Raw genomic sequence first — 19,354 nt, 5'->3', positions numbered from 1 at the left:
TAAACCCTAGGTATACGGTTAGTAGTGGAAATAGCAAGTTGCATCGAAAGCTCTTCACCACCTCAAAGGTTTGCTTTACTGTCAGTTGAAGAATGTATTTTACTCATTTTTTTACCCCGTTAGAGCTGTGTGGCTTGTCAGGCTGACAATAGGTAATTGGGTGTTGTCATTCAGACACACACACCGTGTGCAGAACAGTAGCAATCTTGCCAGCCTCTCTGTTGTCGTTGTGTCACTCTCCAATTTCCCTTCTAGCTAAAAATAAAGCAGAGCTGCAGTGATTGTTATGGCAATGACCTGCCTCCGAACCTTGTCTCCAGAATGCACAGAATTTTAATAGGGAGATGCGGCTGATGCAGAAAAATGAATCCTTAATGGATTCATTTTTACCTTCCATTTTGGTCAAATGATTCTTTACCCATCGCCACGGTAGATTTCTTGTATTGAAACATGCTTAGTCATAATCGAGTAAAGAGGAAGTTGTACTACACCACCTCTGTAACTTACTGCCAATTGTGTTCATGCAGCACAGCATGAATATGATTTGCTCAAAATTATGCTGTAGCTAGGCTCCATCTCAAATAGGCTTTGTTAGAAATGAGTGATGAGTACTATCCCTGCTACATGTCTACCTAAACACCCTACAGTAAATGCTGTCTTTAACACACAGACACATGAACACTAGTATACACAGAGAAGCACTTATGTACATAAACGCACAAACACACACACGTACAGTACACACAAACACTATTCTGGATTATAGGGATTGGGCTGCCACTGGGTAATGGGCATCGTGCCAATGCAGGCTGGTCTTTAGATCATGCCAGGGTTTTACTCTTACTAAGTTATCTTGCATATTTGCATTATCTTTTTGTGTGTGTGTAGCTAACTTTAAAAGCAAGCCTTTCTGTGAGTGTTAGTCAGGCCTTGTCACAAATGATTGTGACTGAACAATACCATTAAACTGTTTCTATGCATCCTAGACTACAGATAACCTAACAGTTAAGAGCATTGGGCCAGTAAGTGAAAGGTCGCTGGTTCAAATCCCAGAGCCGGCAAGGTGGAAACACCTGCCGTTCTGCCCTTGAGCAAGGCAGTTAACCCCCAACAACAGCTGCTCCCCCGGGTGCCGATGACGTTGACGTCTAATTTAAAGCAGCCCCCCCACACCTTTCCGATTCGGAGGGGTTAGGTTAAGTGCTGAAGACACATTTCGGTTGAATGCAGTTAGTGTGACTTACTAGGTATCCCCTTTCCCTACATTCAATTAGGCATGTCCGTCGTTTTTAGTTTTGCAAAGGAAACTAGTCCTTCAGTCCCAAGATTGAGGAGACCTAGTGAAAGTAAACTAAAAATAGAAGGTAATCTGTGGTCTCGGGAGCCCTGTAGTGAAAGCCTTCCAGGCTCAGCACCGTACAGTACCGAGTAGTCCACGAACACACACTGCTGCTCCCCAACAGGTTTTGCCTTTTAAAAATAGTGGGAGCAGGAATTGTGCAAAAAGCATAGGGAACCAGCACTGTTCATGCACCATTTGAGAACTTCAAATATGGAGAAAGAGAGTAATGGAAATGGAGAGATAGGGAGATGGCGAGAGAGGACTAATGTTCTGTCCTCTGCTGTCTGTCTGTGGCAGTGATCGATTTTCCTTATTTATTTGTTCAAGGAGGCGGTGAACACGTCCATGTCTAGGTAATTTCCTGTGAAAGGCCAGGCTGCTGTGGCTCGTGACTAGAGTGACTCTCTTCACTGAACCTGAAACTACCACTGGTTGTTGGGCTTGTTTAGGTGTATTTACCCAGCATTTTATAGGTAGGGCCATACACCAGACCTGGGTTCAAATTTTCTTTTTCTTTTTTTAAACTTTTTTTTCCCACCTTTATTTAACCAGGTAGGCTAGTTGAGAACAAGTTCTCATTTGCAACTGCGACCTGGCCAAGATGAAGCATAGCAGTGTGAACAGACAACAACACAGAGTTACACATGGAGTAAACAATTAAGTCAATAACACAGTAGAAAAAAAAAGAAAAAAAGAGTATATACATTGTGTGCAAAAGGCATGAGGAGGTAGGCGAATAATTACAATTTTGCAGATTAACACTGGAGTGATAAATGATCAGATGGTCATGTACAGGTAGAGATATTGGTGTGCAAAAGAGCAGAGTATTGGAAGCCATTTTGTAGATGACATCGCCGAAGTCGAGGATCGGTAGGATAGTCAGTTTTACTAGGGTAAGTTTGGCGGCGTGCGTGAAGGAGGCTTTGGTGCGGAATAGAAAGCCGACTCTAGATCTGATTTTAGATTGGAGATGTTTGAAATGAGTCTGGAAGGAGAGTTTACAGTCTAGCCAGACACCTAGGTACTTATAGATGTCCACATATTCTAGGTCGGAACCATCCAGGGTGGTGATGCTAGTCGGGCGTACGGGTGCAGGCAGCGAACGGTTGAAAAGCATGCATTGGGTTTTACTAGCGTTTAAGAGCAGTTGGAGGCCATGGAAGGAGTGTTGTATGGCATTGAAGCTCGTTTGGAGGTTATATAGCACAGTGTCCAAGGACGGGCCGGAAGTATACAGAATGGTGTCGTCTGCGTAGAGGTGGATCAGGGAATCGCCCGCAGCAAGAGCAACATCATTGATATATACAGAGAAAATAGTCGGCCCGAGAATTGAACCCTGTGGCACCCCCATAGAGACTGCCAGAGGACCGGACAGCATGCCCTCCGATTTGACACACTGAACTCTGTCTGCAAAGTAGTTGGTGAACCAGGCAAGGCAGTCATCAGAAAAACCGAGGCTACTGAGTCTGCCGATAAGAATATGGTGATTGACAGAGTCGAAAGCCTTGGCAAGGTCGATGAAAACGGCTGCACAGTACTGTCTTTTATCAATGGCGGTTATGATATCGTTTAGTACCTTGAGCGTGGCTGGGGTGCACCCGTGACCGGCTCGGAAACCAGATTGCACAGCGGAGAAGGTACGGTGAGATTCGAGATGGTCAGTGACCTGTTTGTTGACTTGGCTTTCGAAGACCTTAGATAGGCAGGGCAGGATGGATATAGGTCTGTAACAGTTTGGGTCCAGGGTGTCTCCCCCTTTGAAGAGGGGGATGACTGCGGCAGCTTTCCAATCCTTGGGGATCTCAGACGATATGAAAGAGAGGTTGAACAGGCTGGTAATAGGGGTTGCGACAATGGCGGCGGATAGCTTCAGAAATAGAGGGTCCAGATTGTCAAGACCAGCTGATTTGTACGGGTCCAGGTTTTGCAGCTCTTTCAGAACATCTGCTATCTGGATTTGGGTAAAGGATAACCTGGAGAGGCTTGGGTGAGTAGCTGCGGGGGGGGCTGGCCAGCCGTTGAGAAATGCTTGTTGAAGTTTTCGATAATCATGGATTTATCGGTGGTGACCGTGTTACCGAACCTCAGTGCAGTGGGCAGCTGGGAGGAGGTGCTCTTGTTCTCCATGGACTTCAGTGTCCCATAACTTTTTGGAGTTAGAGCTACAGGATGTAAATTTCTGCCTGAAGAAGCTGGCCTTTGCTTTCCTGACTAACTGCGTGTATTGGTTCCTGACTTCCCTGAACAGTTGCATATCGCTGGGACTGTTCGATGCTATTGCAGTCCGCCACAGGATGTTTTTGTGCTGGTCGAGGGCAGTCAGGTCTGGAGTGAACCAAGGGCTGTATCTGTTCTTAGTTCTGCATTTTTTGAACAGAGCATGCTTATCTAAAATGCTTATCTAAAATGGTGAGTTACTTTTAAAGAATGACCAGGCATCCTCAACTGATGGGATGAGGTCAATGTCCTTCCAGGATACCCGGGCCAGGTCGATTAGAAAGGCCTGCTCACAGAAGTGTTTTTTAGGGAGCGTTTGACAGTGATGAGGGGTGGTCGTTTGACTGCGAATCCGTAGTGGATGCAGGCAATGAGGCAGTGATTGCTGAGATTTGTGTATTTGTGTATTTGGAGGGCCAGTTGGTCAGGATGACATCTATGAGGGTGCCCTTGTTTACAGATTTAGGGTTGTACCTGGTGGGTTCCTTGATGATTTGTGTGAGATTGAGGGCATCTAGCTTAGATTGTAGGACTGCCGGGGTGTTAAGCATATCCCAGTTTAGGTCACCTAACAGAACAAACTCTGAAGCTAGATGGGGGGCAATCAATTCACAAATGGTGTCCAGGGCACAGCTGGGTGCTGAGGGGGGTCGGTAGCATGCGGCAACAGTGAGAGACTTATTTCTGGAGAGAGTAATTTTTAAAATTAATAGTTTGAACTGTTTGGGTATGGACCTGGAAAGTAATGGCATTACTTTGCAGGCTATCTCTGCAGTAGACTGCAACTCCTCCCCCTTTGGCAGTTCTATCTTGACGGAAAATGTTATAGTTGGGTATGGAAATCTCCGAATTTTTGGTGGCCTTCCTGAGCCAGGATTCAGACACGGCAAGGACATCAGGGTTAGCAAAGTGTGCTAAAGCAGTGAGTAAAACAAACTTAGGGAGGAGGCTTCTGATGTTGACATTCATGAAACCAAAGCTTTTTCGATCACAGAAGTCAACAAATGAGGCTGCCTGGTGACATGCAGGGCCTGGGTTTATCTCCACATCACCCGCGGAACAGAGGAGAAGTAGTATGAGGGTGCGGCTAAAGGCTATCAAAACTGGTCGCCTAGAGCGTTGGGGACAAAGAATAAAAGGATCCGATTTCTGGGCATGGTAGAATATATTCAGGGCATAATGCGCAGACAGGGGTATGGTGGGGTGCGGGTACAGTGGAGGTAAGCCCAGGCACTGGGTGATGATAAGAGAGGTTGTATCTCTGGACATGCTGGTTGTAATGGGTGAGGTCACCGCATGTGTGGGAGGTGGGACAAAGGAGGTATCAGGGGTATGAAGAGTGGAACTAGGGGCTCCATTGTAAACTAAAACAATGATAACTAACCTGAACAACAGTATACAAGGCATATTGACATTTGAGAGAGACATACAGCAAGGCATACAGTACTCACAGGTGTTGATTGGGAGAGCTAGCTAAACCAGTAGGTGAGACAACAACAGCTAATCAGCTAGCACAACAACAGCAGGTAAAATGGCGTTGACTAGGCAGAGAGAGTCGGATTAACTACACACAGAGCCTGAGTGCGGCTGGGGCCGACAGATAAAACATAAACAAACAGAATGGAGTACCGTGATTAATGGACAGTCCAGCAGCTATGTAGCCAAGTGATCACAGTCTCCAGGGGGCAGCGGTGGATGGGACAGGGAAGCTAGACTGGCGAGAATTATCCAGGCAACAAAAAAACTGGCTGGCTGTGCTGAAGGTAAAAGCCGCTAGCAGTGGCTAACAATGACTAAATGGCTTGTAGCTAGTTAGCTTCTGGAAGTTCTTGAATGTGTTCTAAAATTTTTAAATAATAGCGATTCCGTATCACATTGGGTGAGGCAAGTTACCGGAAGGTATAATCGAATTAAAAATCTAAAAGAGATTGAAAGTAAATATGGGTCCAGTGAGTGTATGGGCTGGCTGGGGATGCGGCGATTCAGACAGTTAGCAGGCCTGTGCTAACAAGCTAACAGTTAGTAGGCCGGGGCTAAACAAGCTAGCAGTTAGCAGGCCGAATTAGCAAGCAAGCAGATAGCAAGGGCTAGAAAGTTAGCCTTTGGGGGACGTCGCGATGGGGGTTACGTCTGTTTATGCCTCTTCATGCGGTGACATCGATAGACCGGTCGTGGGTCCGGATATTGTAGCCCAGGAGTATGCTTCGGTGGTAGCACAGGAGCTCTGGCCGGGCTAGCTTCAAGCTAAGTGGATGGAAACGCTAGCCAGGAGTAATCATCCAGGGTTGCGGTTAGCTAGTTGTGAAGATCCAGATTAAAAAGTTCTGTTTGCGGTGGGAATCCGGGGATAAAAATAATAGGTCCGTTATGCTCTGGTTAGAGTCGCGTTGTTCGAACTGGCAAGAGCTTTCCGAGCTAAAGGTTAGCTGATGACCGCTAGCAATGGTTTGCTGACTGATAGCTGGTAGTTAGCTGGCTAGCTTCAGTTGAGGGGTTCCGGATCCAAAGTAAATATAAATACTTTAGAAAAAAAGCAGATCCACGCTACATTGGGTGAGGTGGGTTGCAGGAGAGTATTTAGATGTTGAGGTTTAGATTTTTTTTTTTAAAGATATGCGAAGAAAAATATGTTTTAAAAAAACGAATATATACAAGGGACACGACAAGACGTCTCTGACTGCTATGCCATCTTAGATCTACCTAAATACTATTTAAATTATTTCAGTTTCACATTCATTTCAAAGTAAGTTTTCAGATATAATGTATTTGAACATACAAGTAGTTGAATATTGGAATGTATTTGGAAATATTCATACACAGACAAGTGTATTTTCAAATACAAATATGCAATTGAACCCTATCAGTCCCGAGACCCCAGCAAAAATTGCCTTTTCATTTATCTGCGTGTCCATCCCTTATATTTAGCCTCACAATTAAGTGTTTTTCCATTTTCTTTTCAGCACAACCAGCGCTACATGTAGAATACAAAACAATTTGACATAAATAGTTGCATTCATGAGTTTTATTGACAAATGTAACAAAATAAAATATATTTAAAAAAATAAATATATATATACATAGATGCTAGAATATGCATATCATTGATAGATTAGGATAGAAAACACTCTAAAGTTTCCAAAACTGTCAAAATTGTGTCTGAGTTAAACAGAACTGATATTGCAGGCTAAAACCGGAGGAAAATCCAATCAGGAAGTGCCCCTGTTTTTTGAAACCTCTCTGTTGTTATGCATCCCTATTGCCCATTTAAAGAGATATCAATCAGATTCCCTTTTCTATGGCTTCCCTAAGGTGTCAACAGCCTTTAGACATAGTTTCAGGCTTTTATTTTGAAGAATGACCACATTGCGTAAGAGGATAGGTGGGGGCTCTCAGAGTGAGTTGTGCGCAAAAGAGAAAGGCGGCCATTGTTACTCCCGGTCCTAGTGAAAAGCAAACTGTCCCGGTTGATATATTATCGAATAGATATTTGAAAAACACCCTGAGGATTGATTACAAAAAACGTTTGACATTTTTCTGTGGACATTATGGATATAATTTGGAATTTTTGTCTGCGTTGTCGTGACCGCTCTTTCCGGTGGATTCCTGGGCATAACGCACCAAACTAACGGAGGTTTTTGGATATAAAAAATATCTTTATGGAACAAAAGGAACATTTGCTGTCTAACTGGGAGTCTCGTGAGTGAAAACATCCGAAGATCATCAAAGGTAAACGATTAATTTGATTGCTTTTCTGATTTTCGTGACCAAGTTACCTGATGCTAAGTGTACTTATTGTTTTGTCGAGCGATCGATAAACTTACACAAACGCTTGTATTGCTTTCGCTGTAAAGCATAATTTCAAAATCTGAGACGACAGGTGGATTAATGTCTCAAGACTGATGTCTTGAGATGTTGCTTCAATATATCCGCCAAATTTTCCTTCCTCATGAAGCTGTCTATTTTGTGAACCAGTCCCTCCTACAGCAAAGCACCTCCACAACATGATGCTGCCACCCCCGTGCTTCACGGTTGGGATGGTGTTCTCCAGCTTGCAAGCCTCCCCTTTTTCCCTCCAAACATAATGGTCATTATGGCCGAGCAGTTCTATTTTTGTATCATCAGACCAGAGGACATTTCTCCAGAAAGTACGATCTTTGTCCACATGTGCAGTTGCAAACCGTAGTCTGGCTTTTTTTATGGTGGTTTTGTAGCAGTGGCTGCTTCCTTGCTGAGCAGCCTTTCAGGTTATGTTAATATAGGACTTGTTTTACGTGGATATAGATACTTTTGTACCCGTTTTCTCCAGCATCTTGACAAGGTCCTTTGCTGCTGTTCTGGGATTGATTTGCACTTTTCGCACCAAAGTACGTTCATCTTTAGGAGACAGAACGCATCTCCTTCCTGAGCTGTATGATGGCTGCGTGGTCCCATGGTGTTTATACTAGCGTACTGTTTTTGTACAGATGAACGTAGTACCTACAGGCATTTGAAAATTGCTCCCAAGGATGAACCAGACTTGGGTAGGTCTACAATTTCTTTCTGAGGACTTGGCTGATTTCTTCAGATTTTTCCCATGATGTCAAGCAAAGAGGCACTGACTTTGAAGGTAGGCCTTGAAATACATCCACAGGTACACCTCCAATTGACTCAAATTATGTCAATTAGCCTATCAGAAGCTTCTAAAGCTGTAGCGGTAGTTATTAGAGAGGGGTAAAGAAAGATTTTGTTCGGGCGCCAGGCAGGTATTAACCATGCCGAAAGGAAAAGAGTAGAATAGAGAGAACCACTACCAGACCCACACACATCAGCAGAAGAGACTGCCTAGAGTGTAGCCTGTTTACCAGATAGCCATACAAGAACGAACCCAGTCATCAACAGAGGATTTGCAATAATCTGTATTATTTTCTAGTGGATGAGTGCAGAGGGTATGAATGTGGGGGGTGTTCATCGACACAACAAAGGCCTTAAAAATGTCCACAGTCTTCTCGGCAACATGTCATTAGTACACCTCACCTCAATACAGTTCACATAACAATACACAACTTGCAAGCAACCTCCCTTTTAACTAAAATGTCCATCAAAATACTTCTGGCAGGGCAATAATAGTCCAGCTCTAATGAACTTCAATGGGAAGTGCATTTGAAAAATAGAAAGTCTGTTGCAGGGTAAAGCACTGGAACGAGAGGGAAGAGAAAGAGAGAGAAAAAGAGATCTTAGCTGTGGTCTTCAGGCCTGCCGGTGTACTGTCTGTCTGTCCTATGGTTTGTTGGTTTGTATGTTAAAGCTTCGCAACAATGTTGCTACTAATCCATGCGGTCCCAAACAAAAACAACCACGATCTAAAGCGATCACACTGATGATTGAGTTAAATACTTTATAAACTACAAACGCTGATAACAAACAAAACTTCTGCAGCACAGCACACACAATCAAACTGTCGCGCCACCCAAGAGCCCCTCCCCAAAGAGCTGAATGAGCTCTCTTTATTTCCTCCTTCCTTACTGCTCATGCGCTCTTAAAGTGGCATTGCACGGTGAAGGCTCCGTGCAGATTTCGCCACAAAGCCATGACATAATTTTCTGGAATTTTCCAAGCTGTTTGATGTCACAGTTATCTTAGTGTATGTAAACTTCTGACCCACTGGAATTGTAAGTGAATTATAAGTGAAATAATCTGTCTGAAACAGTTGTTGGAAAAATTACTTGTCATGCACAAAGTAGATGTCCTAACTGACCTGCCAAAACTATAGTTTGTTAACAATACATTCGTGGAGTGGTTAAAATGAGTTTTAATTACTCCAACCTAAGTTTCTGTAAACTTCTGACTTCAACTGTAGATGACCTAGAGCCAGTGGGTTTGGCAACGAATATGAAACGAGGGCCAGCCAACGAGAGCATACAGGTCGCAGTGGTGGGTAGTATATGGGGCTTTGGTGACAAAACGGTTGGCACTGTGATAGACTACATCCAATTTGCTGAGTAGAGTGTTGGAGTCATTTTGTAAATGACATCGCCGAAGTCAAAATCGGTAGGATAGTCAGATGGGTATGTTTAGCAGCATAAGTGAAGGAGGCTTTGTTGCAAAATAGGAAGCCGATTCTAGATTGGAGATGCTTAATGTGAGTCTGGAAGTTGAGTTTACAGTCTAACCAGAACCTAGGTATTTGTAATTTTCCACATATTCTAAGTCAGGGCCGTCCAGAGTAGTGATGCTACATGGGCGGGCGGGTGCAAGCAGCGGTCGGTTGAAGAGCATGCATTTAGTTTTATTTGTATTTAAGAGCAGTTGGAGGCCACGGAAGGAGTGTTGTATGGCATTGAAGCTCGTCTGGAGGTTTGTTAACACAGTGTCCAAAGAAGGGCCAGAAGTATACAATAATGGTGTCGTCTTTGTAGAGGTGGATCAGAGAATCACCAGCAGCAAGAGCGACATCATTGATATATACAGAGAAAGGAGTCGGCCCGAGAATTGAACCCTCTGGCACCCCCATAGAGACTGCCAGAGGTCCGGATAACAGGCCCTCCGATTTGACACAATGAACTCTGTCTGAGAAGTAGTTGGTGAACCAGGCAAGGCTGTCATTTGAGAAACCAAGGTTGTTGAGTCTGCCGATAAGAATGCAGTGATTGACAGAGTCGATGAAGATGGCTGCACAGTACTGTCTTTTACGATGGCGCTTATGATATTGTTTAGGACCTTGAGCGTGGCTGAGATGCACCCATGACCATCTCGGAAACCAGATTGCATAGCGGAGAAGGTACGGTGGGATTCGAAATGGTCAGTGATCTGTTTAACTTGGCTTTAGAAGACATTAGAAAGGCAGGGTAGGATAGATATAGGTCTGTAACAGTTTGGGTCTGGAGTGTCTCCAATCTTTAGGGATCTCAGACGATACGAAAGAGAGGTTGAACAAACATGTGTAAATATTTGTATGAACATAAGATTCAACAAGTTCCACAGACATGTGACTAACAGAAATGGAATAATGTGTCCCTGAACAAATGGGGGGGTCAAAATCAAAAAAGTATTGCAGTGCATCCTGTCCTCATGGACTGCACCAGATTTGCCAGTTCTTGCTGTGAGATGTTGCCCCAATCTTCCACCAAGGCACCTGCAAGTTCCTGGACATTTCTGGGGGGAATGGCCATAGCCCTCACCCTCCGAACCAACAGGTCCCAGATGTGCTAAATTGGATTGAGATCCGGGCTCTTCGCTGGCCATGACAGAACACTGACATTCCTGTCTTGCAGGAACCCCACCCCCCTGGATGAGCAGTATGACTGGTGGCATTGTCATGCTGGAGGGTCATGTCAGGGTGAGCCTGCAGGAAGGGTACCACATGAGGGAGGATGTCTACCCTGTAACGCACAGCGTTGAGATTGGCTGCAATGACAACAAGCTCAGTCCGATGATGCTGTGACACACCTCCCCAGACCATGACGGACCCTCCACCTCCAAATCGATCCCGCTCCAGAGTACAGGCCTCGGTGTAACGCTCATTCCTTCAACGATAAACACAAATCCAACCATCACCCCTGGTGAGACAAAACCGCGACTTGTCAGTGAAGAGCACTTTTTGCCAGCCCTGTCTGGTCCAGCGATGGTGGGTTTGTGCCCACAGGCGACGTTGTTGCCGGTGATGTCTAGTGAGGACCTTCCTTACAACAGGCCTACAAGCCCTCAGTCCAGCCTCTCTCGGCCTATTGCGGACAGTCTGAGCACTGATGGAGGGATTGTGCGTTCCTGGTGTAACTCAGGCAGTTGTTGTTGCCATCCTGTACCTGGCTCACAGGTGTGATGTTCGGAGGTACCGATCCTGTGCAGGTGTTACATGTGGCCTGCCACTACGAGGACGATCAGCTGTCCGTCCTGTCTCCCTGTAGTGCTGTTTTAGGCATCTCACAGTACAGACATTGCAATTTATTGCCCTGGCCACATCTGCAGTCCTCATGTCTCCTTGCAGCATGCCTAAGGCACGTTCACGCAGATGAGCAGGGACCCTGGGCATCTTTCTTTTGGTGTTTTTCCAGAGTCAGTAGAAAGGCCTCTTTAGTGTCCTAAGTTTTCATAACTGTGACCTTAATTGCCTACCGTCTGTAAGCTGTTAGTGTCTTAATGACCGTTCCACAGGTGCATGTTCATACATTTTTTTATGGTTCATTGAACAAGCATGGGAAACCGTGTTTAAACCCTTTACAATTAAGATTTGTGAAGTTATTTGGATTATTACGAATTATCTTTGAAAGACAGGGTCCTGAAAAAGGGCCGTTTCTTTTTTTGCTGAGTTTATTAGTTTATGCATCGTAATGTCTGTAAACAATTTGTCTTTTCTTAGAAAGTGTCTAAAATAAATGGCGTTAGCCGTTAATGCTAATCATTAGTTATCTGGCTAAATCAATTGAGGCCAGAGAAAAAAATAGGTAAAAAAATATGAAAATTGCACAGCATCACGTCAGCTAGGCAAGAATGAAGGCTACCCGACACTCACTTTTAAGTTGAACGCCATGTTTCTTCTCAAATCCATAGGACATAAAACAATATAGAGATAAGATAGATATCTATTTTGAGAAATTACATGTAGTATTTTCATATTTTAGCATACACTTTTCATAATGCGAAATTCCTGCAGTCCGCACATGACCACTCGCGCAGAGGCATTGATTGCTCTGGCTACTAACAAAAAACTATTTACACAATAAACATACAATTAAAATATGCTATTTTGTCGTCAATGGATGAATGGGCGGTAAACCAAATAGAATCTGATTATGGTGCATGTGACTTCAATGAACTGAATGATGAAGAGGGTGATTTTAAATTTGATTGATCTAAATGATGAGGGTGAAGAGGATAATTGAATTTAGAACAATAGTGTAACGATAAAGAGAAGTGGGCAGGCGCTCTAATTAATTTATTATGAAAGCCAGGAAATGGTAGCCTATATAATCTCCCCTCAGAGAGTCAAATCAGACACCGAGAAAAACATACAACGTGTGTAGTTCACAATAGCAAGCCGAACCAAACTAATGGACACACTGACCGCATTGCAAATGCTGCAGAATTTAGATGGGATTGGAGTCGGATGGAGGATCGGATATTGAGCTTGAAATCGATTATTCTTTATCTGATTCCTATGTTGACTTCGAGCATCCGCCTGTGATGCCTGAGCCTCGTCGCAGTTAAACCAGAACTGAGCCAACTGAGACCTGCTCTCCCGCTTCCCCAAGCACCACAGCTCCCACTCGGGAAAAAGAAGACACAATGTCAAGTCGGCAGGTGTACACGAAAACAAGGCCCGTGAAAACTGCAGTGCAACCAATTTGTTTGTGGGGCATGTTCACACAAAACCCTGAACCTGTGCTGTGGACCCAAAACATAAAAAGAAGCCAAGATTTGATTAATGTGTAAAGGCACAGGTATAAGGGCACAATATAGTGTCCAATACAATCAACAAATGACTCTTTTTTTAAATGTTTTATCTTGTCATTAATATATTTCTTTATGCAAATAATCCTTTACAATAGTTTATTAACTATTTATCAAGGGTTGGTGCTTATGTTTGCGCACCTTGCAGGTTGACATGCAAAAGTGGACTCCGGCAACGTTCTCAGCAGGTACTTAATATACTGGAAGGCCAGGGGTATGCATCTTTATCTTTCAAGACAATTCGATACGTATCTAGATACACTGGGTCCGATACGATACAGAAACTAGACGTTTTAGTTTGAAACGATTCAGTTTGATTCGGGGAACGAATCCATGTGATGATCTCATCACCCACTATTTAATTTGTCATTTTTGCAGATGAAAAGTGTTCGAGTAATTTATCAATATTTATTTTAAAAAATTTGCTATGACATTGCCAATGAATATATAGCACAACTTTGGATTTCACCCGTCTCATAATCGAATGGTTTAGACCTGTGGTCACCAAGATCACTTTCTGAACCAAAAGGCAGGCTGAGATTGAACGCTCAGATTTCTTTTAAACATGAGGCTTAAAAAAATGTAAACCTATGCAACATTAACATATTAAAAACAGTTCTGTAGCAATGAGGTTTGTGCAGTAGGCTATAGGCTCAATACATTATCACTGCAGATAAGTTATTCTTGAATTGCCCTGCCAATGTTGTTATTTTCTGACCATTGTAAAATTATATATGATCACCCTGGTAATATAGAATGTGTTTTATTACTTGTGAGGCATAATTTAAATCATTTGCGTCTATTTTATTTTATACTTTTTACTGGACTGCATCTGATGCAACCCAGCATCGCCAAGAGCTACATTGACCATCAGATGCTTCTGATCAGTCTCGGAGGAGGGAGGGAGAGATGAGTCATGTCACACTTCAGTATTACTGTTGTTACTCGTATGATCACAGAGCGTGAAATACTCCTCGATATTAGAAACGCGCTGCTAATAACAACGCAAGTCTATCGATAGCGTGAGTGGCTAGGGAGATGGTGTTTTATGGCTTATAAAGTGTTGACAGTGCTGAATAAAATCTTAAACACGAACTCATAAAAACAGCAGCGCTTTGCTGTATTTGTTGACAGTCTCTCTAGTCATGTTTTTATTTTATTTTACACAGTAGACGACTATCAATTTCGCTGTGGGCTAGTGAAAGCTGCAGACACAGTGATCTGAGCTATTTGATTGGCCAGCCGTAGGCCTATAGGTACACTTGCTTTTCTCTCCGGGCCTGCATGATAGCTGGAGTTTGTACCTTCAGACTCATTATATGGTTCAGAATGAACACTTAAACTGCCCAGCGTACAGGGTGGCTGAATCAAGTGCACCTACCTCAAACTGTGCAAAACTTTTTACAGAAGTGTTTGGTGATCGACTAGGAAACCCTTGCATATCGGTGAATCCTTACATCCCTATTGCTTGAATATACCACAACCCTCGGGCCTTATTGCTTAATTAGACTTTAGTTTGACTGTAACAGCTAGCCAAACTGCATTAGACATGAAATATCTTAGGAAAGACCATTCTGGTTCTTCTTTCATTATGTATTGTATGAGTGGAAACTTAATGGATAAACAGTGTAATACCTCAAACACCTGTATAATCTTTGAATTTCATGTAGCTCACCAAATCTATGGTCTGCTTGCCATAGAGAGTGGGTGAAAGTTTTCCCTTTGGTAAAGTGCTTTCGTGTCCCTTTTTGCAGTTTTAGTGTATTCATTATATGTCTTTTTGTTCACAGATCTGCACCAACATTTTGCGGACTCTTCCGCCTAGTGACAACCCCGATTTTGACCCAGAGGAGGACGAGCCCACTCTAGAAGCCTCATGGCCACACATACAGGTAAAACCATGTCACTTTAATTTGACCTCTTCTTAGCTTTTCTTTATGTATGTTTTATACCTGTTAGTATGAGCTTTATGTACAATTCATGTACCTTTTCATAGATTTGTATTTTATTAACTTTTTCCAGCTTGTCTATGAGTTCCTTCTACGATTCTTGGAGAACCCAGACTTTCAGCCCAGCATCGCCAAGCGCTACATTGATCAGAAGTTTGTGCTGCAGGTAAGCATCGCATCTGATGTCACACTGACCTGTTAATGACCCTCATCCTCTCAGATTTCATGCCGTCATCGTCAGTCACTGAAATGGCCACATGACATCACCATCAGTAGGGGTGTATTCAATAGAAAGCAAATTTCTGAAAACATTCAACTTGACCAATAAAGAAACTGTTGTTTTTGTTGCATAATGTGTTCTGTTGAAAAACGTTTTGCTGTGTTTGCTATGGTGTATAGGGATGTTCCAAATAGACCATTTAAAAAATAAGTTTCAACTGCCATTTTATTATCGGTTTTCAGTTAAAGCGATAAGAAACATTAATAGAATTCAATGTGAATTCAGAGCGTTAAGCATTGCACCTGTACTACAATTACTGTACCTCAATTTCACCTTGGAAAGTTTGCATTTCCTTCTCATTTAACTTCTCAAAGTATTACCATACAGGACAGGACTTTGCTGCTGTCACTTACCTTTCTCTGCCATTTTCCAACTGTTAACGATGACGACGTAGGGGTGGAGAATTCGACTCCTAAGAATCGTCTCCTAAGATTCAGTATTTTGGGAACAGAGGAGACTGATTTGTTGCCTTACTTCCGAGAAAACAAAATACTTGCATCTTTCATAGCAAGCTAGCGAGGGACTGAGAGAGAGGGGATGGGCACAGTAAAGGCATATCGGCCTCCAGGCAGACAGTCAGAACCGCAATTTCTTGGGATGCTATGTCTCACAACTTCAATAAAGCAGGGCCTATTATCAATGAATATGCTAGGATATTGAGATAAGTTGAGCCTTGCACTTCATCGCTCTTAGTTGTTTTGGAAATTGACCCACTATGCTGTTTCTTTCTGCATCTATGCCCATTATACTTTTGGTTAGGGATTTTTCTTAACATTAAGGATCCCAATTTTGCTTAATAGTGTGCACTAACGAATACACCCCTGGTCTTTCAGTGTTGCCCAAAGCTATTGTATTGATTCACCAAATATTGTAGAGACTCATTTCCTGTTGTTTACTGTGTTAGTTCTATGTGGAACTAAAGTGTACACACAGACCCAAAAAGACAGGCCTGACAGCATTACAAGCCTCAGACTGACTGCTAAACATCTAGTCTTCGGATTTGGATAATCATTTGAGAAATTAATCTGTTTTGTAAGCGGTCATGTTGATTTAGTTTAATCGAAAACGGCACCAACTTCCTTTCCTGTTTTTTGTTCGAGAGCATCAAGTTCTGAGTATGAAAGACCAAAATGTTTTGATTATATCTCCTCCTGGCAGTTATCAAAACCAGTTATTTTAACATGACATCTTCTGAACGTCAGTTGGAGGCATGTGGTGTCCCTTTGGAGGATGTCATCTTACAACAACTTCTACATTTCTTCAGTGTCAGTCTCAGCATTTAGCCTAGTTTGTCATGGTTATGTCTGCCATGATGACAGATAGTCCTCGTATGCTTCGGCTTGATATTCCAGGATCTATACCGTCATATTAATTTGGCACCAAATGGTAGAAAACAGACACACTGGGAGATACGACCTGATCTGTCAATAAGAAACGCAGGTGTTCACATTTTGTAATTAAACGTTTTGCTACAATGTGCCCTAGTGAATACAACCCAGTCTCACCCTTGCAGGAGCAACCTACCGGGGCTGTGCCGTGCGTATTTATCGAGCCATCCTGCTTTCCCCAGGGCAAGGGAGCGAACAGGGACTAATACTACGGCCTGGAATGTTGGCTGAGCTGCAACATCCGAGGTGCTCAGGCTAAATTTCCATGATGCGAGTGGTGTCGTGGGGAGCTTTGAATAGCTCCCTGTTTATATTGCAGGAAGAGAAAAGGGGACTGTGGTCAGAGAGAGGCTCTGGAAGAGGCGCAGAGGGAGGGCAGAACAAGCCCAGTTTTTTTTGTAGTGTCAGTGCTTTCCCCTGTGTCTCTGTAAGCTTGTTAGAGACAGATCTTGACATGGGAGAGGGACTGTATGATATCGATATGCTTACAGTGGAACTGATGGTTAGAATGTGTTTAATTTCATCTTGGTGAGCAGTAAGTATTTATTTTAGAAATGTTTGTCTGGGGAAAATGCATCCCTCTGCGAATGTTTAGCTCATTGATAGTCTTCAAAAGAGAGTGTGCGCGCACGTGTGTACTACAGTATGTGAGTGCATGCAGAGGGGAAGAAAGTACAGCCCTGTCATTACCGTAGTTACGGAGGTGTTGTCACCACAGTACGGCTTCCTGTGTGTCTGCTGATGCTGGACAAAACCTCTACCAAAACATCAACATGAAAGCCTTGAATGTGTCATATTTTCCCAAATATTCATTTTGATTAAATTAAAGCATCAATTGGCTTGAAATATTTCCAGGCGTTGTACAATGCTTTCAAAAAGAATTCACACCCCTTTACATTAAAAATGTATTAAATTGATATGTTGGTCACTGGCCTACACACAAGGCCCTATAATGTCAAAGTGGAATGATGTTTTTTGAAATTTGTACAAATTAATTTAAAAGGAAAATCTGAAATGTCTTCTGCCAATAAGTATTCAATCCCTTATGGCAAGTAAATTAGTTCAGGAATAATAATGTGCTTAACAAGTCACATAATAGGTTGCATGGACTACAGATCCTTGCGACATGGGGCTGTGTATTATCATGCTGAAACATAAGGTGATGGCGGCAGATGAATGGCAGGACAATGGGCCTCCCAGATCTCGTCACGGTATCTCTGTGCATTCAAATGCCATCAATAAAATGCAATTGTGTTCATTGTCCGTAGCTTATGCCTGACCATACCATAACCCCATCACCACCATGGGAGACTGTTCACAACGTTGACATCAGCAAACTGCTCACTCACACGACACCATACATGTGGTCTGCAGTTGTGAGGCCCGTTGGACGTACTGCCAAATCCTCTAAAACGTTGGAGGCAGCTTATGGTAGAGAAATGAACATTCAATTCTCTGGCAACAGCTCTGGTGGACATTCCTGCAGTCAGCATGCCAATTACACGCTCCCTCAAAACTTGAGACATCTGTGGCATTGTGTTGTGTGACAAAACTACACATTTTAGTGGCCTTTTATTGTCCCCAGTACAAGATGATCATGCTGTTTAATAATTTTCTTGATATGCCACACCTGTCAGGTGGATAGATTATCGTGGCAAAGATGCTTTTTAAATGTAAATGCTTTTTAAACGTAAAACAAAAATGTAAAGCAAAATTTGAAAGAAATAAGCTTTTTGTGCAAATGGACAATTTCTGGAATCTTTTATTTCAGCTCATGAAACATGGGACCAACACTTTACACGTTGCTTTTATATTTTGTTCAGTGTAAAAGGCATGTAATGATCTAAACCTAATCCAGCTAGAGACTAAGCCTACACGGCCCAACCCTAAAGATCCTTCAAAGTCCACTCTGATTTGGTCTTATTTCAACGAATACACCAGAGAAATATGTTTCGACTGGTGTCTTCGCCCAAGACATTAGTGACCATTGCCCAGTTGTTTGTGTTACAAATGTGAGAATACAAAAATCTAAGAGGAACTTTAAAACCTTCAGTGAACAAGCTTTTTTATTTTAGTGACCTTTGATTGTATTTCAGCTATCCCTGAACCTGATTTAGCTTTGAGCCTTTTTGCAGATGAACTTCAATACTATTGTAGTTATTCATGCTCCCTTAAAAAAATTTAAGGTTGAAGGTAGATTGAATGCCTGGTTTTACTCTGGAATTTTCAGTCATTCATAAAAGAGATGATGCTTGGAACAAGACCAGGAACACAGGCTTTGGCCCAGACTGGCAAGCTTTTAAGCAACTGAGGAATCATTGTGTAAGACGAATCAGAAAGGCTAAATCTAATATTATTTAACCGCTCATTCGGATTGGGATCGTGGCTAAATTCTGAGAAACTTTCAAGTCCCTGTATGGTTCTACTTCCTCCTCTCTGCCACAACAAATTAATTCAGACACTGGCCTCATTATGGGACAAAAAGCCAGAATTTATATATTTAATCTAGGCCTGACCCCATTTAGTCGACTGGTCGATTGTTTGGTCAATAGGCTGTTGCTCGACTGAGATTTCTTTAGTCGAGCAGTAGCCAAAGAAAAAACACTATCATTGTGTACAAGACACCTGTCTGATTTGCTCGTGTCTTAGTGGACTAATCCATTGTGGAGACCGTGGGGATGGCACAGTGCATCACTCTAAGACATGTGCTACTGAAATTGTATATGGTTATTTACATAAGAACAATGGTGCA

At 42.8% G+C, this 19,354-nt stretch overlaps 1 protein-coding gene across 1 annotated transcript in view; it reads left to right on the top strand.

Moving 5' to 3' along the window:
- Positions 1 to 19,354, top strand: part of LOC115139667 (serine/threonine-protein phosphatase 2A 56 kDa regulatory subunit alpha isoform-like) — a 132,960-nt gene that overhangs the window by 83,570 nt on the left and 30,036 nt on the right. The window contains exons 3-4 of the mRNA XM_029677295.2: positions 14,776 to 14,877; positions 15,008 to 15,100. Of these exons, the coding sequence (XP_029533155.1) occupies positions 14,776 to 14,877; positions 15,008 to 15,100 (195 nt within the window). The remainder of the gene's footprint in view (positions 1 to 14,775; positions 14,878 to 15,007; positions 15,101 to 19,354) is intronic.

This window comes from Oncorhynchus nerka, linkage group LG13 (genome assembly GCF_034236695.1).
Source record: "Oncorhynchus nerka isolate Pitt River linkage group LG13, Oner_Uvic_2.0, whole genome shotgun sequence".
Taxonomy (NCBI): Eukaryota; Metazoa; Chordata; class Actinopteri; order Salmoniformes; family Salmonidae; genus Oncorhynchus; species Oncorhynchus nerka.
This window is presented reverse-complemented; position numbering and strand designations above follow the sequence as displayed.